This window comes from Mytilus californianus, unplaced genomic scaffold, assembly GCF_021869535.1.
Source record: "Mytilus californianus isolate M0D057914Y unplaced genomic scaffold, xbMytCali1.0.p SCAF_14, whole genome shotgun sequence".
NCBI classification, from domain to species: Eukaryota; Metazoa; Mollusca; class Bivalvia; order Mytilida; family Mytilidae; genus Mytilus; species Mytilus californianus.
The window spans coordinates 26898612-26925615 of record NW_026262626.1 but is presented as its reverse complement, the minus strand read 5'-3'; the positions used below and the strand labels follow the sequence as shown (position 1 = coordinate 26925615).

Below are 27004 nucleotides of genomic sequence, written 5' to 3'. Positions count from 1 at the left end.
GCATTTTTTTTTTTAGCAGACTGCCTCTTACGAATAATGGATTATTTAACAAAATTAGTTTTATGGAAGGACAGTTTATGTAATGTTTCATATGGATTTATATATTGGCTATCTCTGTAAATTAGGTAGGTGCTCTCTATATTATACAGGAACATTATTTTGTATATGCATTTGTTTACAAACGGAATCATCTGTTGTCAAGCTCCGTCTTTTAAATTCAAATCAAATATATAAGTCTGTACACTTCAGATTTTTAAACACGGAAATCAGTTCGTAGTGAATGTGTTTAACTACTCCAATATCCGGATTCCGTGTTTCATAATTACATTATTCTCATTATTTACTTCAGTGTAAATCGAAAGGTTGCATTTTATATGAACCATATGTGATTTTTATTACATTCAATAATTTGTTATGAGAGCCCAATCGTCGTAATCATGTGCCAATTTAGAATGTTTGTGTCTTCGTTGATGTTCCTTTGAACCTGTTTTTTTTAAACTATTTTTTATGGTCAATTCATAACATTATTTGTGTAATCATACAGTCATGTTATTTATTTAGAAAAAAAAATAGTACAGGGGTTTAAGGTTTCATATATCAGATTTGTAGGTTCGTACACAAAATCAATCTTACAATCTTTGTTTTTTTTTTCTTCAGATTTACCTTTTGTATTAAACAGATGGGTGAGTGTACTTTTTAAAATTTAGAATAATCTAACTATTGAACAGATAAATAATTACTACATTGCACCAAGAGCTTCCGAAAACACATGGAAATGTGTTTACATTTTTTTAAACAGGATAAGTTCAGGTAATTATGACTTTTGTCCAAAAAGTTTAAACATGTTAAAAAAAGTAAAATAACAAAAATACCGAACTCCAAGGAAAATTCAAAACGGAAAGTCCCTTATCAATGGCAAAATCAAAAGCTCAAACATATTAAAATATTGATAACGGGTAGGTGCAGTCAGACATACATATTGTCCTAACATTGAAATTGGTGTTTGTATTTTGGGTGATCCAAGTTCTAGACACAAAATTATTTAGCACGTCTGTTCGACGCAATATGAATCACGGTCAATGAAAATATCCAACACCTGCGGTTCATGTCGGATCTACGGATCAGGATTGGCAAAGTAGTATCCGGGCGGAAAACCCGGGTTTTCAAGGGCTAGGCAATACTCCCTGAAATGAGTAATACTGGGCAAGACTGGGCATTATATCTTTTAGGCTTATTTGTACACAAAATAGTAAAGAAATAATGTAGTTTCATAGTATTACTGCCAAATATATACATCTTATACAGATAAACTCAGAGAGTCAATTTCAGAGGATAAAATATTCAATTTGTCCTTGTCTCCAATCATTCTATAATAATAGGAAGATTACAATTAAGTTGTGCAAATTTTTATTTGCCAAAGTTTGAAGAAATTGATTCTAGCATAATTCTTAATTGCTACACTATATTTTGTTTAATAAACACCCTAAGGTGACACGTCACCCACATTTGTAAATATATTTAATGTAGTTTTAAAAAATCTGTGTTACAATTTGAATAATCACTTATAAATCATTGAAGTACATGTAAGTATGTTAAACTTATATAAAAACTTTTCAGCAATTTAATAACAAAATTGTTGAATAGTCCATTTTCCTTACATATAGTCAATTGTTTACTCTAAATGTTACTTATATATATAATAACACAATTGACTATGGCGTAAAGGTTGCACAATTAAGATAGAACTAATGGCAATTTAATAAATGTTAAGGAGTACTATCTATAAATCCTAATGAGAAAACATTTCCAATTTGTATGTCTTAGAGTTGCTGGACCAATATTTTCCGTTTATTGTATACCCTCAAAACAAATGAATTCAAAAATTAGAATAGTGTGTCTTGCATTTCAAATTCTGACCTCTCTTTAAGATTTAGATCATTATTTCATATTACCCAGTAGTGGCCCAGTATTTCCCAGGGCTGGGCAATACTCATAAAACCCGGGTTTTTGCAAACCCTGCTATGGATAGTCTGTTGTTTGACTGTTTAAAACCCTTTGAGAATTCACCAGATTCTCAATAAACTGTTTTCTTTCCATACGCAGGCTCAATTAAATAAATCTAGAGGCAAAACACACTTTCGTTATTGATAAAATAATACTGTACAATTCAAAAACAGGATGGTTTAACTCAATAATGGTGAACATTGCAAATTACAGGCTATTCCATATAGCACGTCGATTCAACGCAATATAAGTCACGGTTGTCCAAAATATCCAACAGGTGCGGTACTTATCGCGTCTATGGATAGTATGTAATCCTCATCACATTCTTACTAAACTGTTTCCATACAATACGCAAGCGTTATTCACAAAATCTGAAGGCAAAACACACTTTCGTTTTTGATAAAATCTCTGTACAATTCAAATACAACTGGCTGGTTAAACTCAATAACGATGCACATTGCAAAATACAGAATACTTTAAATAGTGACAACTACTTTCAAAGATGACGAAAAACGTAGCTATTTTAAACTCGAATTCGCTAATTAGGACTTGGATGCTGTCAATTCTAGCAATATTTTCAATTAAATGTCTATACAGAAAATAATATTTGATTATTTCAAAAAAAAAAACACCTGTCATTTTTATACCTACACCATACCAATTGCATCCAAAATGTTCAGCCACAAAAGGGAAGCAGAAAACCTTACCATAAAGGATGCATTAATCGATTGTTCCTCGTCCCCATACAACTGTGGTACTGCTGGTACATGTAACCAGAGATCTTGACACGAGAAAAATGAAAAAAAATAGAGAAGTATAAGCCACAGGCTCAAAATGCAGAATTTCCCAGACCATAAATTCGAAGAATGCAAACGAGGACATTTCCCGGAAATGGATTAAACGCAAATCAGATGAACCGACACAAGACACTTTATCTGAATAAAGGAAGGTTGTTCGGCCATGCACTTAGAAGCGCATTTAAAAAACGACGTACCATTAGCATATGGGCTACTAATCCTTTCAAGTTTCCCAAGGTTGTGGGTGTCTAATCCTCTCTTCATGCATGGTAAATATGTTGCTGTTCCAGCAGACAAAGCCTCAAATAATATTGATTTAGAAGCAAAAACCAATATTTTTAATGCCTTACTAAAGACAAATGGAATTCACAGCAAATTTATGAATCCCACATATACTCCTATATTATTAACGAAATATGAGATTTTAGAATTATCACAAAGGCATCATTCTCTTCTTTGGTATTAACATTAAAAAGACGATGGCAATGTCCGGTCGTATAGTGGATACGGAAACGTCAATGAAAATCCTTATAAAGAACGATATAACGGGTCGTCTAGATGTTCGACAAAACATATTTCTAAAGTTCTTAATAAGCCTCTTTCTACGATAAAAAATTGCCTAATAATAATATAATGACGTATATTCAACCAGTTATATCAGTTTGATGTAGATTCTTTAAAAATTCTAAAGATCAACCCAAACATCGTTAAATAAAGAACAATCAATCAATCAAACATCGTCTATCACAATCATTGCTTTTTTTCAATAATATGCAAACTTGTTTTACGCTAGCTCCTCACGACAATGCCATGCCTAATTGAAAGATTTACTACATCTTCTCATTAAACATAGCTTTTTCGTCAAAAATGGGAATCGTAGATAAATTCCTTGTTTTATGTCATAAAAAATCTTACTGTGTGAAGAACCACACTGATTCAACAAATAGACCGAAAATGATATCATCAAAATGAAAGAGTTATTAATCGAAAACCTATTTGGTTCTTTGAGGGATCGTATCTCAACTAACCATCTGTATTCCTTTGGGTGCTAATTGTACACTCATTTGGAAGACTCGGTTGTATTAAGATATTAGATCTATAATGAGTAAAAACTACGTGTATGTTTCTTAAATTGTCAACTTTAACATTAAAAGATAGAAAAAGCATAACGTGTAGTAAGCAAAATAAACATGTCAAAAGTTTAAAACAATTAATAAAAGAAACATGGAGTTATTGATATATTCAGAATTAATTAATCAAAATAGTTTACTTGGAGAAGAAATGAAATATTAATGTCACCCGAAGAGTTGATTTTTTCATAATAAGCCCATATATTAGACCACATACAATATCAGCAATTATAAGAGCTGAACTAATTGCACATACAGTTCATCAAGCCATCTTAAAACAAATAAGATCTAAAGCACAAAATAAAGGCAAATATTTCTTTCTGATGAAAGATAGTATATTGAATGAAGCAAAATACGCAGAAATTATAACTCATTTAATTGACACCTATCAAGAAAAAAGTACTCACAAAAAATAAAGATTCAAGAGTTACTTATGATATTTTCAAAAAGGGAGTTACACATTGCATACTGTAAATAAAAGGCTTCTGAAAGTAAAAAATAAAAAATCTTTAAAAAAAATATATTAAAATGCTTATATGAAAATTCAAGTACTTCAGAAAATAGTAAAATAGAAATGAACAATATACAAAAATGAAACTTGAGGTGCCCAAATATGGTCCACAGTCAGATGGGCAGAAGAAGGGAAAATACGAAATACTTTTTGTGTCTTAAAAAAAAAAGACAACCAAAAATAACCCTTTTCTGCTTTTAAACATGATCACGGTAAAATGGTTACAGATTCATTGGATATTATAATCCTTAGAAAAAACTAATACTAGAACCTACTTAAAAGTACTGAGCCAGACCCTTCCAAAAATATAAAAAAAAAATTAGTGAAACAAAGATCGATCACAAACTATCCAATAATGAAAGTCAATTACTGGACAGAAACCTAGCAATGGCAGAATGTATAAATGCCATATGCAATATAAAACTGAATAAATCCCCTGTACAAGATGGTTAGTGTAGAATTCTGTTGTACTTTCTGTTCACACCTTAAAGAATGTGCAATTATAGGTTGAACTTCTGTAAATATAGAAAATGCGTTTTCCAATAGGAACTCCTTTTACGTCTTAGACTGTGTCACTTTTACTATTAAGTTTCGTGAAGACTAGTAGTCTAGAATGGAAAGTTCATATGCACTACTGTTTTTTTACAAAGGGTAAATCATAGGGCTGTGCGGCATATCTTTAACATGATATGTCTCGAACTTCTATGAAGTTAAACTTATAATTGAATTCGAGGAAGCTTTTTCCCATCATATTTTTTTTTCAATTTTAACAAAAGATAAAATACATACCTTATTTTCAAGCACAACAACTATCAAAAATATCACCGGCATTATATACCTAATTACCTTTAAAGATAGATATACAAAAAACAGTGCGACATGTTTGCTTTCTCTTGATGAAGATATGCTATAATATGTACCGAAACAACCCAGTAATATCTTATAAGAGTTATTGGCCCTGGCATGTTTTGATATATGATTAATTGATTATTATTCATCTTTGAAAATGTTAAAGACATAGGATTTTTTGCAAAATGTTTGTTGACATATGACCTTGACAAATATCAACCGGAAGTACCCTTGAGTAAACCGGAAGTAGCCATATTTGCACTTTTTTCATGGAAAATTACGTAGAAATCATATATTTTATCAATAGGCCAACATAAACATATCGTTTGAGACAGGAAATTACCTTCTATAAATCGGAAGTAGCAAATTATCTTTTCTTAGGCAAAAGTATATAGAAACCATATATTTTTGGAATCAGTGTGAATAAAGCAAGCTATCATATGAGATGGAGAGGGATATTTTCTAAACCGGAAGTAAAAAATAATCTCCCTTATTATAGGCAAAAAGATATAGATACAATATATTTTTTTAAATAGTATGAATTTAATGCCAATAGTAACTACGATTAAGTGAGAGTCATGGTTAGAAAATACACAAAATAACACCGTTAAAAACTCAATCCGAATTTTATATTCTATTTTTAGAAATTCATCTTTGATAAAATAAACGTCACAAAAAGTACGTCGATTTTTGTGGCGTTGATACCTTCGTGTGACGCACAGTTTATAATTCTATTGTGGTGTCCTGGTGTACTGTCGTAAATTCATGGGAGATGTCCGTTGTTATTATGTTGTTTACATGTTTTAATGTACTATTATATTATTTATTTGTGTATATCTCTGTCCTGAGTGTTCTTTAGTTTATTTGTAGTGTATTCTTGTCACGTAATGTTGTCATTTTAGCGGTATTTTTAACATTGCAATTTAAGCGGGAGGTTTCGCTAGCCATAAAACCAGGTTCAACCCACCATTTTTTTTTTAAATGTCCTGTACCAAGTCAGTTGGCAGTTGTTATCAAATAGTCCGTTTTTATGTATGTTGGCGTTTGTTTTTGTAGCAGTTCAGTGTTTCCGTTGTTCCGTTCACTAGTAACGGGTTTTACTACTGAAACGGTCATTTTAAACTGAACAACTCTTAAATGCCTGAATTTACCGCAAGGAAAAATGTCAAGATCTTTTTCAGTTGTTCAGTACATGTTCAGTACACTAACTATCGCGATCGATTAAGTACCAGTCAGTACTGGTTTAGGTAATTAAGAAAAAACCCGTAGCGTTAAATCCAGTACTGTTTAATACATTTTAGTACACGTCAGTTCATCGATAAAATAGTTGATTGGGAGTTTTCAGTAGCATCCAGTACCAGGTAAATCTATCAATTTTGACATAAAATTGTTTGTGCAGATTCATAAGGTTTGTCTCCCTTTATTCGAGCTTGTTTGTAATACCCTGATTTCTCAATGTCCTTCCGTGAAAATTTGTTTGCTTTGTTCAATTGTCCAAAATAAAATATATGTGAGGGTTAAATGAGCATAAATTACAACTAAAATGAAATATTTTTTTTCGGAATTGCGTACAAATTTACCTAGCTTTAACGGCTTTCGGTAAAATTCTACAACTTTTAACCTTTAAAAAATGTATACTCAATTGATTAAATCGGACTTGACAATAAGACTTATTATTGTAAAAATCAATTTTAACTGTAACTATGACATGTAGTTTTATGAGATTAAAATTCATTGAATATCATTCAATTTTCAATGTATATTTGTTCATGTTTTAATATCAAATATACTCTATTGCAATCATAAAAATATAGCAAGTTTTCAAATGGAAAGAAATATTGATGATCGAAAATAACTTTTACATAAAAACTGTAATGTATTTTTTACTTCTTTTTGGTCAATTGTATCTATAAAGATTATGTTCCGTAATGACAGGAATTTTTATTCGAGGTCTGTAAAAATACTAGACACAAGCTTTTATTAATACTTCGTTAGTTAGCGAGTAAAAAAGAATCGAAATTTATAACCGTTAAAGAATATTGTTTATACAGCATAAAACATAAAAGGCTCCTTAAGTCTCCATTCGTTGCTGCATAATGAGTCGCTAAAAAACGACGATTTTCAAATAAAATGTCAAAAAATAGTTGTCAAATCCGTGAGTAAATACGTAAATACGTAAAACTTAGCAACAAATACCATGAATTGCGTATTTTAGATATTCAAGATAATTGAAATAAAAATGATCACCCCCCCCCCCCCCCCCCCCCCCCCGAAAAAAAACAACAAAACAAAACATGTAAGATAGCTTTTTGTTTTTTAAATTACATGTTTAATTTGGATATTGGTTGGCTTCGTATTTTACTTGTTTTCTGGTGTTTTTCTTTTTTTTTTTAATGACAAAAGAAAAAAAGAGTCTAATATTCATAATCTTGTATAAAATAAAATTTTGACCAAAATAAACACCCAAAATTTGTTAAAATTACTTTAATAAACGAGTATTCAATTATAATGTCCATGCCGTACAAAAAAAGCACCCGGAAAATAGCAGTTGTTTTCCTCTTATAGTTGATGTGTTTGTTATTCCGTTGTTTTCCTCTTATAATTGACGTGTTTCCCTCGGTTTTGGTTTGTGACCCAGATTTGTTTTCGCTTAATCGATTTATGACTATTGAACAGCGGTACACTCCTGTTGCCTTTATTTATGTGCCCTAACACTGTTTTTCTTGTGAGTGTATCTCCTACGTATAAAAGAAATAAGATATCGACAAAATTCTTTATTTAATTAGTCCTTACATCCTGAGAAAGTTATGGTCAATTCGACCTTGGCAGTACGGACATTACATCTGAGAGTTATTTCCCCTTTTATTTTTGAACTAAGTGATTTTTAAATGTAGCTAATGACCCGTATGTGATAGAGACATAGGGTGTCTTGCTTTGAGGTTCTTGATCCACTAATAAGAAAATGAGGTCAAGGTCAAAAGTATGTGTCATGTTCTTAATTTTGAATTATTTTGTTTTGACTTTTCTGAAGAAACTGTAATAAATATTGACAAAAGAATTATACAAAAATGTTAGTTACGACATGTCGTAAATGAAAATTTTGGTCGAAAGCGTACGGTGTCTTTAAATAGAAGTTTTTCTCCCCTCGAGAGTTTTGAAAAACGGTGTATGGTGACTCATAACTATACAAAGTAGAGATCGAGGGTATTTTGCTTTGAGATCCTTCCTAAATGATCTAGCAATTGATGTCAAGGTCAAATGTGAATTTGAAGTTCAAGATTTTGTCCTGTGCTATAACTTCATACTGAAACATCATAAAGCCATAAGATGTTTTACGTTTGGTTTGGATGTAAACATATATTTGTTCCGCCTAACAGATGTTCCCCTGGAAACTTTGATATAAGAAATGCCTGTTGGAACAAATATTATATACTAATTATTCCGTTAGGAACAAATTCTGTAATATTTATTCTAGTTGAAATAAAATTCAAGAATATTTCTTCCATTTGGAACCTATGTAATGAAGGAACTTCTATTACATGACATGGAGACATACGACCTTGAAACATGTCAACCGGAAGTGACCTTACGTAAACTTGAAGTAGCAATTTTTGCACTTCTTTCATGGAAAAATACCTAGAAATATGTTTGAAATTGTCTTGAATTAACATATTATTCATATGTCATTGTGACCCTCCATGAACCGCAAGTAGCAAATTATCTTTTATTTTAGACAAAAGTATATAGAAACCATATATTTTTCGAATTTGTGTGAATAAAGCTATTGCATGGGACCGGAAGTTACATTTTTGTAACCGGAAGTAGCAAATCATTTTCCTTATTACAAACAAAAGTATATGAAATAAAGGCAACAGTAGTATACCGCTGTTTAATAGTCATAATTCGATTACGCAAAAGCAAATCCGGGTAACAAACTAAAACCGAGGGAAACACATCAACTATAGGAGGAAAACAACGGAACAACAGAAACACTGAACTACAACAAAAGCAAACGCCAACATACATAGAAACGGACTGTAGATAACAACTGTCATATTCCTGACTTGGTACAGAATATATTAAGACAAAATGGTGGATTGAACCTGGTTTTATGGCTAGACAAACCTCCCGCTTATATGGCAATGTTAAAAACACCGCTAAAATGACAACACTACGTGACAGGAATAAGAACAGTACCAACAAACGCAAGAACACTCATCACAGAGAAAAACATAAATGACATGAATGGATTAACGTCACAAAAAGTGACGTTTTTTTTTTGTGACGTTTATATAATCAATGGTAAATTTCTAAATATAAAACAGATTTGTTTTATTTATAGACACGCAAAAGAATATTAAATGTGTATTGAGTTTGTAATGGTGTTATTTTATGTATTTTCTAACCATGACAAGAATATTAAAATAGAATTGTGTTTGTAATGGTGTTATTATTTGTATTTTCTAACCATGTCGGTTTTTCCTCTAAATCAAAACTGTGTATAAACAAAACAATGGTGTGCATATAGTTGCTTTAAACTTGAAATCATATAAACGAAGAAGCTGAATCTTTATCTTAACTTTAACATACATCTTGAAAATAAAAATAAAACAGTAACACACATGAAAACAAACAACATAAAACAAAAACCCTGTAGACGAACCACGAGTAACACGACTAATCTGACAAATAAGACATATGTGAAATGTACCGAAAATACAGAATTCAAACAACAAACGAAATAAACAGACAACAACTTAGCACAAAATGACCCACCGCAAATGGTATGTTACAGCTGAGAAATGGGAAATTGATAATTGAGAAGTTGACATCATCCCTTTTGTCATAGATTTTAGTCTGAAGTCGTCCATTTGTGTCAATATTGAGAAAAAGATCAAGGTATGAAGCAGTCCTTCTAGTATCAGTAGTATCCTTAATTATAAGTTCACTGGGATATATGATATGCAAGTATTGACTAAAATATGGGTTATTCAGTGATAGGAAAATTAAAGAATTTGCAATGTGCTCAATAAGTACCCATTGGAATACCGACTGTCTGTTGAAATATCAATCCTCCAAATATATTGTCTTTCAAAAAGTCCAGCATTCTGATAATATCATCTTCAGTGTATTTTCTGATAGAATCAGTGTGGTTCTTCACAAAATAAGAATTATAATAACCCAAACCAAGAAATTTATATCTGCGATTCCCATTTTTAAAGAAAAAGCTCTGTTTGATGAGATAGTGAAGTTGATCTATCTTAATGTGGCTGCAAAATTGCAGAGATTGTGATCTAAGATTTGGCAGTAGATCTTAAGAATTTTTTAAGAATCCACATTTGATTGACACCACTGGTTGAATATATCTCATCACAATATCTGAAGGCCATCTTTTACTGTAGAAAGAATAGTAGTCAGCACTTTAGAAAGATGTTTAGTCGAAGATCTTGATGATCCATCTATGTATCGTTCTTTATAAGGAGTTTTGTGAAGTTTTGGTATCCAGTATAATGACGGTAGTTTTTCTTCGTCTTCTATGATGTTGATACCAAAAGAAAGAAGGACTTATTTGTGATTTTCTAAAATTTCATCCTTTGTAAATGATGTCAAAGAATATGTAGGATTACCAGTTTTGCTGTTTATTCTAAGCTCTTTTGTGAGACATTCATATAAAAACCATATATATTTTGGAATCAGTATGAAGAGACCTATGATTTGACGGCAATAGTAACTTTGAATAAACTAGAAATTACTTCCTATCAATGACGTAGAAAGTTAATGTTGGAGACACATTCCATTATTCTCTGAACGTTTGGTTTTTATTTACGTTTGTGTTTCTATATTCGTAATAAATCAGGTTTCCTCTAGTTTATTTATAATATGTGTTTCTTAAATTATTTACAATATTGAGATTTATGAGATGCATATAAGTGAGATTTCATTTAATTAGTAAACTGTATACCGATATTTTCCTTTACTACGACATGGGCAGTTTAATGAGTCTTACCGATAGTTTGAAAATTTCTAACGAGGGCGTGGTTTATTTTTAACGGGAGTGTGGCTTAACCAAGTCTTTAATTGATTTAAATGACCGCAAGGGAATCTATTTGACTGGGATAAAAATTATTGAAAAATATCAAATTACGTTGAAAGAAGTTTAATGTTTTTGGTAAGCTTTTTCGATTATCTATTTCAAATAGGGTTAATACTATTTTGTCCGAACAATCTACATTCTGGTTACAAGGGGTGGTCAGTACGAATTTTAAAAGGACCTCTCAACAAATAATGACGGAAATGTTTCAAAAGAGTAACAATAGCCAAACGTTCCCACGAATAGTACACTATTTCGGTGTGCTTTATTCAAGAGAGAGGCGAACGATACTAAAGGGACATCAAAACTCATAAGTCGAAAATAAACTGACAACGCCGTAGCGAAAAAAGCAGTTTTCTTAGTTTTGATGGTAAATTATATTGATGAATTGTCGTTGCTTATGTATTTGTTTTAGTTTAGTTATCTTTTCATTGAACTAATACTGAAATAAGAATGGTAGCTGTCGAGATCTAAAATAATATCTCCCGTGTATCTCTTACCCCAAGAAAAAAATTAAAATAGGAAACAGATCAAGTTTGCACCATTTTCCAAAGTCAGTTTTCAATTTGAAAATAAAGGGGGGGGGGGGGGTGTTGAAGATATCGTAAATAAATACTTTATTGAGTATTGTTCAAAATATATATAGAAAAAAACCAAATCAAAAGAAATCAGGAATGGACAGTAGACTTAACACGAGGATCAGAGAATATGTTTTACATACATTAATAATCTAAAAAAGAAGTATAGATTAACAAATCTAACACAAATGATCCTATAATATCTTTCACTCGATAAAATAAATATCTGCAGTCATTAATTTTTTTAGTCTTAAATGGACAACCTTAGTTTCAAATACTGTACAACTAAACGAACTTTTACAAACAAAATTTGAATATTAATGATACAACAATAAAAACAAAAAATTTGCAGATATTTGTTTAACCACAGCTCTTAACTCCCTTCTTTTGTTTTTATGTATCGAAGTAAGAAGTATGTACAACTGAACCAAATAAATATGTTGCCATTCAGTCATTGCTTATTAGCCTTTAAACAAATAAAATAGAAGGAAGAGCCATTAACGACCTTATAATCTAGCATCGCTTTTCGAACACATGTTTATCAACTGATATAAATTGTTATACCCTTTGTGTTCCGAAAAGATCTAACAGGTGTCAAATTCATATACGATGTATTTACAAAAATCATAAACTATTACTTACAGTCATCGGACATGCCGTTTAAAACTTCTAAAAATAACCTTTGCAATGCTTATTTATCTGTATAAAGTGTCTTATTTAATTCATTGATTCATTTTCCACTATTTATTTTAAGGCAAAAATGCCAATAAATAGTGAAAATATATATATATTTTCAAATTTCATGATATACCGAGTAAAAAAAGTTTAAAAACATATATCTTATTCAAAAAATGACATTTTACAATGTTGCGGAAATAGTTTTTTATATTTGTTTGTTGTTGATTAAGAATTGCGTCATTTGGTTAATTTTCTATGTTACGATAGCTTATTTATTGTTATGTTTACACGAATATTAAATTTTCAAATATTATATTAAAATTATTTGTTGCTTAACTTTTTTTACTCCCAAAATTGACTGGTTTTTAATGATGAAGTAGAAAGGATATTTAATATTAATTTGAGATATAAAATTACTTCGGGTGAGTGTTTTTATTGTTGTTCTGAGTTTAAAGTCATAGTGAGTTATTTAACATTAGCAAAAGTTAACATATGAATGGTTTGCATTTTTATACGGTAAATTACTAAATTATCGGTGACTTTATCAAGGAAGAACGGAATTGAGTCATTTACTTACATTAAAAGTTACTTTTTACCCCATATTGTTCTACTTCATATGAGATATATTCATGTTTCTGCTAAAAATAAATATGGAAAGACAGACGTACATGCATGGATCATCTGAAAGTTGGGGGTACTAAACTGTATATGTTTATGATAAATTTTGATTATTAGTATACCGTTAAATGGAATCCAATTGATTACTTATAATAAAGGTCTTTGCCGGTCTGCTATTTAGCATTCGTATGAACAATCCTATAACTACTGAAAGATGCATTTTGTTTTCTATAATAGATATACTCCTTAAAAGCTGTGTGCATTCAATATTTACATATCATTTTATTTTCTAGATTTTCTGTGTAAGAGTAATACGTTGCAGTTCTCTCTCTTTACATTAAATACAAATTGTTAATGAATTATCCCTTTACAAACAATTATTAATTCAATATTTGTGTATTTTTTTCCAATTATCATAATACTACACATCCAAAAATATTTATAACTTTACTATAAATTCCTATCAAAAGATCTACTATAAAATATTTTGCTTTGTTGAAAAATATCATAGAAATGTTTTGTTTCCTGGTTAAGGGTAATATATAAAGGTAAATTTCCGGGTTATATTAAACCAGTGCAAAAATTCAAGTTATTACAAAAATTTAGTTTTTGGATGATCAGAGATTTTATCAAAACTAAAACCTAGATCAAAGGATGAAGTACAAAGTCAACCTTTGATTGGGAAAGCAAATACTAAGTATACGGGGAAATCATTATATTTTTCAAGCTTTGCAAAAAGTGGGATAACAAATATCGGGGACTTGTGGGGGGAAAACGAGAATAATTTTAGAAATAGTGCTTTTTTGTTCAATAAATTGTTAGATAGAATAAACTGGATATCGGAATTTACTACAATAAAATCGTCCATATCACAGGATTGAAATGATATTTTAAAACAGAATAATTGTTAGAAAAAATTGGAATTATTCTCCATCTCAGAACCATGTATCATCTTAAAAAGGGAAACACCTGTTAAAAGTCGTAATCTTTTATTAAAAGATATACAGAAAACATTACGAAATGATTTGGGGCTATCATGTGAACTAAAATTGGATAATCATTATCAAAAAGAAATAATTTGGCATGATATATGGAAAGTTTTAGAAAATAATGTTGCAACTAGAAAAGCCAACCAATTACAATGGAAAATTCTTCATAATATTGTTTGTACTGAAGAAAAGCTTAAACAATTCCATAGGTCCAATGGAACTTGTCACTTTAGTGGGAATAGCCAAGAAACACTAGTGCATCTTTTTGTAATTGTACACATATAAATGATGTATGGGTAGTTATTTTTGAGAAGATAAATTCATTTTGTGAAAAAAATTATATCAAATAATAATAAAAATCAGAGGAATCAATTATTTTGGGTGTTGTAAATGAATCATATGAATTGAATGTAATTGTAAATACGGTCTTATTAACAGAGACATTTTTAATTTTGAAAGAAAGGAACATTATAAAGTACAAAAAGAAAAACACGACAAAACAAAAGATTGTGAAACTTATTCTAAAGGAATGTACGGAGATATTTCAAATGCAATACATAAACAACTATCATTTTACAAACATAGTTAATTTAAGTTTTAGCTATTTGTACTCTTTTAAATTTGTATTTTTCCATAAGGTACTTACTTTTCATATCCAATGTATAATTTCTTATTTGCTTTTTAAAATGACTTATTTTTTGGCTCTTAACCCTGATTGATTGATTAGTTAAATATATATCAACCTTATCTTAATTTATGTACTAGTAATTATACATACTGTATATACTACTAACTACACTTACGATTACACATATCGATGCATGCACATTTATTTAAAGGACAATTCTGCATGCATATATATTTATATTATTTCCTTGCTTTATTATGTTCAGCATATTGCGTTCATAATATTTATTTTCAATTTACCATAAGAAAGTGTCTCCCCCAAGGTAGAGAGGAACATTTACTTACATAACCACCTTGTTAATTAGGTAAATCAAACATCGAATGGCGTCTTTCAGTTTTCAATGCTGTACATTATCCAAGTTTAAACACTAAATTTTAAATTATATCATATCGACAAACATATAGAGAGCTTAGAGCATCAAATTGCATAACAATATTCATTTGTGTTTCGCTTTCATAGTATTCCTGGAAAATTAAAATGTCTGTTTTTTTCCCCAATGAAGCAGGAATTACAGTGTTTTCTGACTTGGATAAATAATAAGTTTTCCCTTTACAGGAATCGTTGTGAAACGAGCAATAAATCGCCTGTTGAAACTAAGGTTTTAATCAACCTTATACCAGTATGCGTTATTCTGTATGACAAAACTGGGTCGTACATATTGACAAAACTGGGTCTTTTCATTTTGATCTGGATTATTTCTTTCGTTGCATGCATAGAAATGCAAATAGTGAGTTGCAGAAAGTGTCTAATCTAGCAATCTCCACGTATATATTTTTTCCGTACGTTTCTTTCCTTTCAATTTGCACAATTTAATGAGGTATGCATGGTTAACCCTATACATCATTTTGCCTTGCATCTTTTTAAAATCTACAATTGCATACACATAATAAATAATTGAACAGAATTCATACTTTTCTCTGCCTGTAGGTGGTCAATCACCGTATTAAATATTACATGTAGATACTTTCGAGTTCAAACTTTTTCAGCCGGTGTACTTTAGACACAATAGTGACATAGTCTTAAACTTGCAGTGAGGTGAGAGTTTCTTTGCTCAGTGTTGTAGTTTCACTGTGACTTTGCGACGAAGAACAGCAATAAAAGCGCTGTTCCTTTGCTTGTTGTATGTTTTTTTGTTGTGCATTTACTGATTTTGTGTCAAGGATGGATACCCCATACCCTTTGTTTTTCTATTATAGTGAATTTCAAATGTATTTTTACCAAAATTCCAATAATGCTTCCGTCAGCAGCTGATAGAGTTGCTTTAATTCTCTGGAACCTTGATGGAGCAATGCCCATTTATTGAAAAACAGTTTTTACAAATATACTAGCTACTGATCTTTAATTAACAATATAAAAGTAACTAATTAAATTTTCAAATCAACAATTTTATTGTATTGCACTTATTCTAGTTAAAGGCCTTTCAATTTCAATTTTATTTTAAATGATTTTGCCTAAAACTTCGACCATCAGGTCAACCCTTATAAGATCTCCTTTTGTTTTCTGTCTGCTATATCATTTACATTATTTACTACTTTTGTTGTATTTAAATCAGCAGCTTTGCAGTAGTTTGTAAGATGTTGCCACCTATTGGATTTTCATAATGTGTAGACGGTGCAACACAATCATTAGAATAATTACCAAATTTGGCACACATTTGATACCAAATGTTTGCCCCACAAAATTAAGCTTCATACCCTTCTGCACGACATTTCTATCAGTCGAAGTTTTTTATATTTTTCTCTAAATAACTGCTTATAGCTTCCTCTAAACTTTAGAGAAAATATTTTCTTGTTGATTTCAGTTATCTCCTTAGTCTGTTCTTTTTATGATATTGACAGGGATATACAGAGGAGTATAATTATTAGGCTTTCGCGACTGACCGATTTTGCACCCTAAAAAAGCTTCAAATGCAACTGCACATGCAAAGCCTCGACAATTTGTGGATGTGTAAATTGTATATGTTTTTCCATTTTTAGATTGGATAGGCCGTTTGAAAAAAAAATAATGATAAACTGTTCCAAATTCAGTATTATATGCCCCATTGAATGATATTTTTGGCAGCCTTATCAGCCGGGAAAAACACAAATTCCTTTCGAGTTTTTTGTATGCGTATGTTTGATACAAAAATAGGGCTATGATATTGTTGTTACGAGTTAAATGTTAAATGCGAACATCAACTTTTTTCATTACTGAATTAAAGAAAGAATCTAAGAACTTTTTGTCAGTTATTCTCGTTTTATCCATTTTAAACAGTAAGTATGGAGTGAGTCCTGGATAATGTTACGAAACTCATTCCACTTAATAATTGACAGGGGACGACAAATAGGTCCTTTTCTAAAGAAAGTCTCCACTAGATAATGTATGTGTTGTGCAAAGCTTAGTGGTGGCACTTACTATGTGCTGTCGCTTGAATTGGTAGCTATTCAAGCTTGTTGATTTATAATAGGCGAACAATTTAGAAGAAATACATGATTAGGTTGTTCATTATGTCATAACTATCTGAAAAATTTGATATTTCAATAATGCGATTAAAACCAGACACATATGTCTCTTTTTAACAAAAACTCATCTAAGATACCAGGCTTATAGCTGTGTACGTCAGACGCGTGTTTCCACTAGAAAAGACTCAACATTTACGCTCGAATCAAAAATTTAAAAGGCCAAATAAATTCTGAAGTTGGAGAGCATTGAAGACAAAATTCAGAAAGGTTTTTCCAAACACATCTGAGGTAATCCGTTTCCCTCTTGTAAATGAATCAGATATTTGTTATATCTATGTATGTCTCTACAAATGAACATACCGGTATTCACGATAGCCGTAGGTCTATTCTTGGTCAAAAATATATGATTGGTTATGAATTGTTTTGATATCCAAAACACATGGAAAGGTAGTGTATTTGATGTCTCAGCTGCTTTTCCATACAAACATAGATTAAAGTGCCCCCACCCACGGAGTTATAAGGAAATTTACTTTGTGGTTCTAAGAACGGACTAACTGGGGAACTGGATAGGCAAATGCTCACATTAATCTGTGTCGATTTCTTGTCCTAAATATCTTCTTTTCGTCATATATCATGGTCGTGCTCCCCAGAGAGGAGATTTATATAGAGCAGACATAATTAGCTCGGTCCGTATTTTATACAATGGAAAACCAAAAAGTTGTTGAAAACAAAAGGTAGGTAATTTGCAAATCTAGACATGAGACTAAATAGTTCTGCAAAGTTTAGGTAGATTCAATTGAGAATACACAAGATATGTTGATGACATTTTAGATAGAAAAATGACTAAGATTGTGTTTTGCCATGGAAACCCCTTAAATCAACTTTCACATCTGCAAATAGTGTTTAGTTACACTTCCAAATTTGATTGAATTTCCATGGAAACTCTTAAAGATATACCAATATATGAGACAATATCTGAAAAAGTCTAATTTTTGGCAATAGGAAAAACCAAAAAAATGTCTTTAGAACCGGTATTTTAATAGCACAAATCGAAGAACACACATTGAGGATCTAGGAACTGTTGTCTGTAATTCAAATAATTGTTAAATGTGGTAACAATGGCAATTTTAAAAATGGTACAAAAAATTCCAGTTCTTTCCTGTTACCAAAGTGAATCAATTTTAAAAAGTTTCTAATGGGAATAAGGAATAAGTTTAAGATACTATTTGTGGTTTACTAGTATATCCTGCAATAGTTTCTCAAATGCCAAATATTCATTTTAGCATTTGCAATACAAAAGGTTAAGAAATATACTAAAATATAGTCCGATATGTCGGTAACATGAAAGAATCTTGAGTAACAGGACAAGTAACAGGACAGAGTTGGTAACAGGAAGGATTTTTTTTCAAAACAATTGCTTTATTTCATAGTTTAAGAAAAATACATCATTTCAGATTGGTCACAATTGGAAGATAACAGCAAACAATGTCATTTATCTTTTGAAACTGTATTTGCAAGATGAAAAATCTGCCTAGGTAATGAAAAATTCTTAAATAAATTCCTTTCTGTTACCATCCACTATACAAGGATTGCACAATATTCTCTGCTGTTATCAAAAGTAAAAAACCTGTCTTTTCATATGTTCATTCAATATACTGTATTTTATGTTGAGATTTATTTAATATGATGATCATAACTTATATTAAATGAAATGTTTGACATATAGTAGATTAACTTTGTGATTCATCAGTGAAATTGTCTTTAACATCCTTCCTGTTACTGATTATGGCTATGTTGTTACTTTTTATCAGGTAACATGACAGAATGTAACAGAAAGGAATTACACAGTACTTTTTGTCATTTTATTCGAATTGTGTAGAAGTTTACTTCCATCTACATGTCAATTTAATAAGATACTATAAAAACACATTTACTGTTATAGTGCTGACAATGAAACATTCTCAGAAGGTACACAAAAAGGCTGTAACAGAAGAAAACAACAAAATTATTTTTCTCTAAATTCTGATCTTTGGGGAGTTCGGATTTTTCAAACTGGCTGCCATTCACCTATACATATGGAGTCATACATTCAGGAAATGATGCTCTTCTCATTGCATTACAAGAAATAAAACCTTGGCCTTTAAAACGTTTCCACAGGTGAAAAAAACCAATGGTAACAGGAGGGAAATTACCCCTTGGGACAAAATTTAAAAGACCCTTAAAAATGCAAAATTTTATCACATGCTTTAGTTATAACAAAATCAGACCATTAAGGGACAGGTTTTCTATATAATCTATCATATTTGTGAAAATCGGAACCCTGTTTACTTAATTGAGATATTCCTTTAAATGATTTAGTTGGTCAGAAAACAACACCGGACAACATGATTTGGGGGGGGGGGGGGGGGGGGGGTGAACATTTAAATTATAATATTTTATTAGAAGAAATATAAGAAAGAGTGTTTAATTGGCAATAGTTAGTGCATAAAATACTCTTGTTAATACTGAAACTTAAAATTTTCCAAAAAGATGCCTGAATAAAAATATAATTGCTGGTGAAAGATGGAAATGGAAATTAGACTTTTTCAGATATTGTCTAATATAACTTCTCCATTTCTAGATATTGCTTTTCACGAATTGTTGCATGTCTAGTATATTTCTATGGTAAACAAGCCGTAGAGAGTAGATTAATTCTCTTATATTGCTAGAGAGACATCAATCTTTTTACTCATACAAAATTACCTGTGCACATCATCAACATACTGAATTGTCTGAAAAGCTACTGAACAGTACTAAATGTTTGGGTTGATTACCCATGTTGTCAACATAAGGGTCTTATAACAAACTTTCATACAAGTGGGAAATTTAGCTAGCTATTAAACCTGAGTAAACCCATCATTGTCTTCGGAAAATGCCGGTACCAAGTCAGGAATATGGCAGTTGTTTTTCACTTGTTCCGTTGATTAATAGCGTTTGATTTGTCAGCTTGTATGGACTTCTTGTTTTTGAATTTGCCTTGGGGTTGAGTATTTATTTAAAACTATTTTTAAATGAAAGAGAATTGTCTGGTAAGTACTTAATTAACCGAGTAGATAATTCTGATAATTGAGGGAAAGACTGAACATGAGTCGATAGATATTGTTCAAACCTTTCAGATAATGTTAAGTCCAAAATGACCGTTTCAGATTAAAATTCATTTACAAATGTACTAATGTTGTAATTAAGGTTTCATCCGAAACTAGAAGGTCTTCGTCATATCGTGATCTTGTACTTGATATTGACACAGATAGACGACCTTAATGCTTTCAACTTTCCAATTTTCAACTATATTATGCAGCAGTAACATTCACTCTTGCCATTTATATTGGTTTTTTAGATCTTGATCACTACGTTACTCTCGTTCAACCGCACACTATACGGACGTGTGATCCTGACAGGAAGTTGTGATAAGGAACTACTGAAATTGACTGAATAAGCCTTTTTCAACTGATTTTTATAGTGTGTTCTTATGTGGTACTGTTACACTACTGTCCCAGGTTAGGGGAGGGTTGGGCGCCCGCTAACATGTTTAACCCCGCCACATTCTGTATGTGCCTGTCCCAAGTCAGGAGCCTGTAATTCAGTGGTTGTCGTTTGTTGCTGTGTTACATATATGTTTTTGTTCATTATTTTGTACATAAATTAGGCCGTCAGTTTTCTCGTTTGAAATGTTTACATTTGTCATTTCGGAGTCTTTTATACCTGACTATGCGGTATGGGCTTTGCTCATTGTTGAAGGCCGTTATCGATTTTTATTGATTTTTGATCTTTAGGTACTTTGTCTTCAATACTAGTAATCCTTTAATCTGTACATTTACAAATTGTTCCATTTTCCGATAGTTATATATTTGACTGATTTGGGATACTCATAGCGGGTGATGCATACATACTAGTAGTAAGAGATTCTTACCCTGTCAGTGCATCCAATCTCGCTGGTTTTGGGCCTTGAAAGATTCCTTCTGTTTTTGTTTTATACTTAGAAATAAGCAAATATAGGTAACCATACAGCCTTCAACAAACGGGGCCGAAATGACAAAATGTAAAACAATTCAACAGAGAAAACAAACGGCCCGATTTATGTACAAAACAATAAACGAAAAACATATATGATGAACAGGAACCAACGACGCACAATGAATAACATGCTTCTGATGTCTGTAAGGTTGCATATGATTCCTAACATCCATTTCATTTGAACTTTGGTGGATAGTTGTCTCATCGGCAATTCTACCACATCTCCTAATTTTTATCATTCTGAAATGAAAAAGGCACATACATGAACAGAATGTGGCAAGTTAAACTTGTCTTTTTAGCGCTTAACCGTCCCCGAAACCTGGGACAGTGGTTGTACAGAACAACACCAGAACAAACTATAAAAAATCAGTTAAAAAAGCTTGACTCATCAGATCGACACAAAGAAAAAATACTACTAACAAAAAGACTAAGGACACAAAGTACCGATCTTCCCGCAGCTATTGAAAGCTAGTTGACATGAACTATCATTAATATGTTCCTTTCCGTAAATCTACTGTGCATAACATGCAATTGTGGTGGACGTTTCGTTCCCGAGGGTATCACCAGTCAAGTAGTGAGCACTTTTATGTTGATATGAAATATCATTGATACATGCATGTTCATTTTCTGTAAATGTACTGTATAGAAAATGTTGAAGGATGATTCGAAATACTAATGTTTTCTATTCCCAGGTGAAAATTGCCTCAGACGTATTTTGCAGAACTTTTCGGAATTTATCAATTTGTAAACATATAAAACTTCGTCTTTACTTTGACCATTCAACTGTTTTAAAATGATCAACATTTACGAAACGCGCTTCTGGCGTAAAAAATTCTGAGCCTGGTATCTTAGATGAGTTTAATCAACCACGTTGTCGATGCCACTGCAAGTGGACGTTTTGTACCCGAGTGTACGTTGACATTAAATATCATTGATATGTTAATGTTCTGTAAATTTACTGGATATTTTATATTGAATTATATATTCGAAACACTGTTTTTCGAATCTAGGTATATATAGCCGTAAACCGTATTTGGTACAACTTTTCAGAGTTTTCGGTTTTTCAAGCTCTACAACTCCGTATTTTATTTGACCTTCCAATGGTTTGGAATTGAGCTCCACTGACAAGTCTTATGTAGACTAACGCGCGTCTAGCGTGCAGAACTTTAAGCATACTAGCTTTGATGAGTTTTACGACCGCTTTGTCGATGACACTGCCAGTGGACGTTTCGTCTCCCAAGGGTACTCTGACATGAAACATCATTGATATGATTGTTTATTTTCTATAAATTTAATGTATATAAAATGTTGATTATTCGAAGCACTAAGGTTTCTTGCCCATATATATAAATTGCTTTAGGTTTTTCTTAACTTTACGGATTTTCTGCTTTTTTAAAGCTCTACAACTTTGCATTTGATTTGGTCTTCAAATTGTTTCCAATCGACCGATACTGATGAGTCTTATGTTGACAAAACACGCGTTTGACATACAAAAAATAGAAGCCTTGGTTTTTTTAAATCAAATTACTACCAATTATCTTATCATGTTTTCCCTGACTTAAATCAATCAGTACACATCAAATAACTTAGTGTAAAGACGCTATAAACAGTCTGAAAAATGTATCACCTTTTACAATGCCGAAATATAAGTATCGGCAAGATGTAGGACCGTAAGTGTTCATTACTGTTAAGGTAAAAATGGTGTTACGTTTTAATTTGATAATAGGAAAAACAATGTTAATACAGATAACACAATATTCAACGATCTTATTACAATTTAAAATATATAATCTTAAGAATAAACATTTTTAAAGGACAAGTTGATATGAATCGTATCTAAACTTACGTGCTCTATAAACAGTATCCGTGTAAAAAGTAGGTTGTGATATTCTGTTTGTATTAAGATTTCTACAGATGACATCTGTAATTAAAAGGTTTTAACTAATTTATGGTAACAAAATTCCTGACTTTATCATTTATCAGTGATACGTAGATAACTTTTATTGAAATCTATAACGTCACTTAAGACACGAGCATAGCGAACGAGTTAGGATATAAAAACACTGTAAGATAGAGCCAAAAAATATCACCCGTAAAAATATCAAATCAAACGGAAAATCGTCCCGTTTGTCGTAATATTTTTAATGACATATCTAAATTTAGGTAACGATAGTTATAGCTGTTATATTAGATTTGTTTAAATAATTTCAAATGGCTTAATTGTAGCAGTATATTCATAGCCTATTCCTTATTATTTATCGCAAAAATATCATCAAGGAAGTGTTGCTCAATTGATCAATAAAATGCATTATTTTCAGTGTTTTTATTCATTTAGATATATGTAATTTTCTAGGAAACTGGTTTGGATGTTGTGGAAATGCTCAGGACGACGACTACTGGAATGTTACACACCGGAAAATAGGTAGTGACAATCCTGACTGGATGAGCAAATTACAAAATCCGGATCGATTGTCCTTAGCTGGCATTTCCATACCTGGGACGCATGACACGATGGCGCGTACAACCTTTTTTCAGTGTGCTTGGTGTCAGAGTTTGAGTTTACCTGATCAACTATTAACTGGAATACGTTATTTAGATTTACGATGCCGCTATTATCGCAATGATTTGTTAATTTATCATGGTTGTTGTTATCAAGATAGCTCATTACGCGGTTGCCTTCTGGAGATGAAAACCTTCCTCAGAACTGAGAATAGTAGGAACGAGTGCTTACTTGTAAGAGTTAAAAGAGACGATGACGTTCATGATGGTAATCCGCGATTAGAAAACCGCGAGTTTTGTGAATTATTTCGTTTAATTTTGGGACAGGTAAATGATGAAGAAAATAACCTATTTTGGCTCGAAGAAAACATTCCAACCCTTGATGTTGCAAGAGGAAAGATTGTCATTTTACGTAATTTTGATAGACAGCCTGAAGACGAAGTACCACTTGGCATACCGTATGGAACACTGCGCATAGAAGATAACTATGCCCAGAATAGTTATTCACAGAGATTTGAGTATACTAGGAATCACTTACTACTAGCGCAGGAAGAGAATAATCTACCTGACTTGTTTTTAACTCACAGCAGTGCTGTCATATGCAAGATGTGTCCTCCACGTGAAAGCGCGAGAAGATTAAATCCAATGCTGTATAATTTTATAAATGAACAAGGAGGACGTCTTGGAATAATAGCAATGGATTACCCGGGGCCTGGGCTCATTAAAAGAATTATCCAAAACAATCTATTCAGTTGATATGTTATTAGCAAAAAAATTTATAAATCTTATTCAGAAAGGTAAAGAAAGATATACCGTAACATATAATGTATGTGAGTGACACCCGTCATAATTCTACATATTCTATGTATTCTTGCACTAAACATGCTAAATATTAGTTTCCTCATTTTGTTCATTTATTCATGATTATGCTTTCTTGCAATATTTTGATGTTGTCATTATGCTATTAATTCTCACTTATATTCATCTTAATGTTAGTTCCCATTGTATAATTTTAGTTACATTTGTATACGTTTTGTTACCCTTTTTGACTTAGTTTCATAATTCATATTTTTCTCCACTTCATTCGACAATTGGCATTTACGTTGGCATTAGATGTTACAACGGTTGTTATATCTAATCGCCAATAAATACATCTATTATAATACATTTCATGTGTTTGTTTTAACATTTCCCGGTTGTAATAGAAAACTTCCTGTTAGGGATGGGACATTGCCTGTGAACAATAACGTTGTCCTTTGCCTGACCGGAAATTGTTCCTGATAGATTCGGATCAATTGCACTAAAAAATGCTAATAAATTCTTTACTTTATCAAGATAGTGCTTGAAAATTATAACTTAATGCATAAAACCCTACTTTTTAAACTTTAAATTATAAACTGTAAAAGTTACTTTAATATTATATTACCCCTTATGAACAAGCATACATGTACAGTTAAACAAATAGTAATCAATAAAGTTTGATAATCCAGTTAATTTAAGGTGTGGTTGATATTGACCATTTGTAAGAAATATTAAGGTTAAAAGAAAATCGAAACGACGTGACTCCAAAATTTTAATTTTCACAAAGTCAATCAATCTGATTATTTAAATCTTGAATATAAGCTTCCCTATAATCCCAACTTGAAGAAACCCTTTTAACATTCCTTAAAGATGTTGGGTCAGCATGGTCAGTGGTAAACATTAATAAAATTAAGATTTTTCTCATTAATATTGTCAAAATAGTGTGTTTAATATGGTTTTGTTTCACCAACTGTCTGAAGTTTTCAGAGTTTGATATTTAAAGGGCATAAATATTAAAAATGAACACTTTAAAGTTGATACTGTTTTTCTTTATAATGAATTTCTTCTCATTTGCACATGCATATTAAAATAAATTATACACATTTTATGCAAAAGGGAAAAGATATACAACATATTAAATAAACACAGCTAAAATAGTTTAATACATTGTAGAATGGGATTGCAGCAAAAGGGCTGCTTGGATAGATAGTACATGATTTTAATTTATACAACATATGGTGTCTGTTGTTTATCTTTGTTTTTATGACAATAAAGGAGTTCAGGGGTTCAAGCAGTTCTCCGCCCTACTGAGTCTTTTATTTTGTTTTATAAAATACATATTTTTCTACTAAAAAGTGTTCTTTTAAATTATTGTTTAACGCTATCATATTGGTTTGTTCTATCGATAACTTAACTATAAAACCAGGTTTAATCAACCATTTTATACATCAGGAAATGCCTGTACAAAGTCAGGAATATGAAAGTTGTTTTCCATTCATATTTGTGTTTGAGCTGAATAATTCATCAGCGATGTTTCTTAGATTATTTTGACAAAATTGAACCAAACTGCCTGCTAAAAGCAAATTAAAATTTCACTATTTCACTTTCATTAATAATGGTTGAACAAAAAAAAATCCTACTTATATAATTATATTTATATCTCGTAGCTAATGCCCATTTAAATATAGAATTTTGTGCACAGAATTATTAAGTTTCTTATGTCATTTTATTCGTTTATTTTAAACATCAAATATAACCAAATCTATATTTAAAGTAAGTTCTATTTCTATCTTTTCAAATATCCAGGAGTTAAGGGTTTTCCCATAATTTTGATACATACGGTCGAGTCCAAAATATATGTTCTATTGTTTATTATGTTTTATGAAAGAAATTTCTGTCAGGACAGGTACCTGTTATATTTTTTCCATTCGTAGTTGTTGACCAAAACTACATGCTCCTCCCCTACAATCATGATAAATTCTTGCCCCTTTTAACAATGATGTAGACGGAATCAAAGTTATAATTCCAGTTAACTTCAATTTTGGACAGCTTGATTCCTTTCCATCTAGAAACTGTAGTACATGGAGAAGTGCAATATTCTTAGGGATTAAATTGTTACCCCTAATAATCAATCCCTCCTGTTCCAATTCAACTGGCCAAACCATTCATTGGTTAAGTTTTATAGACTAAATTAATATTTTACACAACAAAGATTTTAAAAAGGATATACATTTCTCCATCTCCCGTTCTTAGCAAGTGTTAAAATATTCAAACAAT

The 27004-nt window shown here is 31.2% G+C and overlaps 1 protein-coding gene across 2 annotated transcripts in view; it reads left to right on the top strand.

The window, feature by feature from the left end:
- The window catches only part of LOC127724458 (1-phosphatidylinositol phosphodiesterase-like), a 34701-nt gene extending 8667 nt beyond the window's left edge, over positions 1–26034 (top strand). The window contains exons 2-4 of one of the 2 annotated variants that reach the window (XM_052231424.1): positions 17–125; positions 658–683; positions 23781–26034. In XM_052231424.1, the coding sequence (XP_052087384.1) occupies positions 680–683; positions 23781–24682 (906 nt within the window). In that variant the 5' untranslated portion in view covers positions 17–125; positions 658–679 and the 3' untranslated portion in view covers positions 24683–26034. The remainder of the gene's footprint in view (positions 1–16; positions 126–657; positions 684–23780) is intronic. The other variant, XM_052231423.1, reaches the window with a different exon arrangement.
- The last annotated feature ends 970 nt before the right edge of the window (positions 26035–27004 follow it).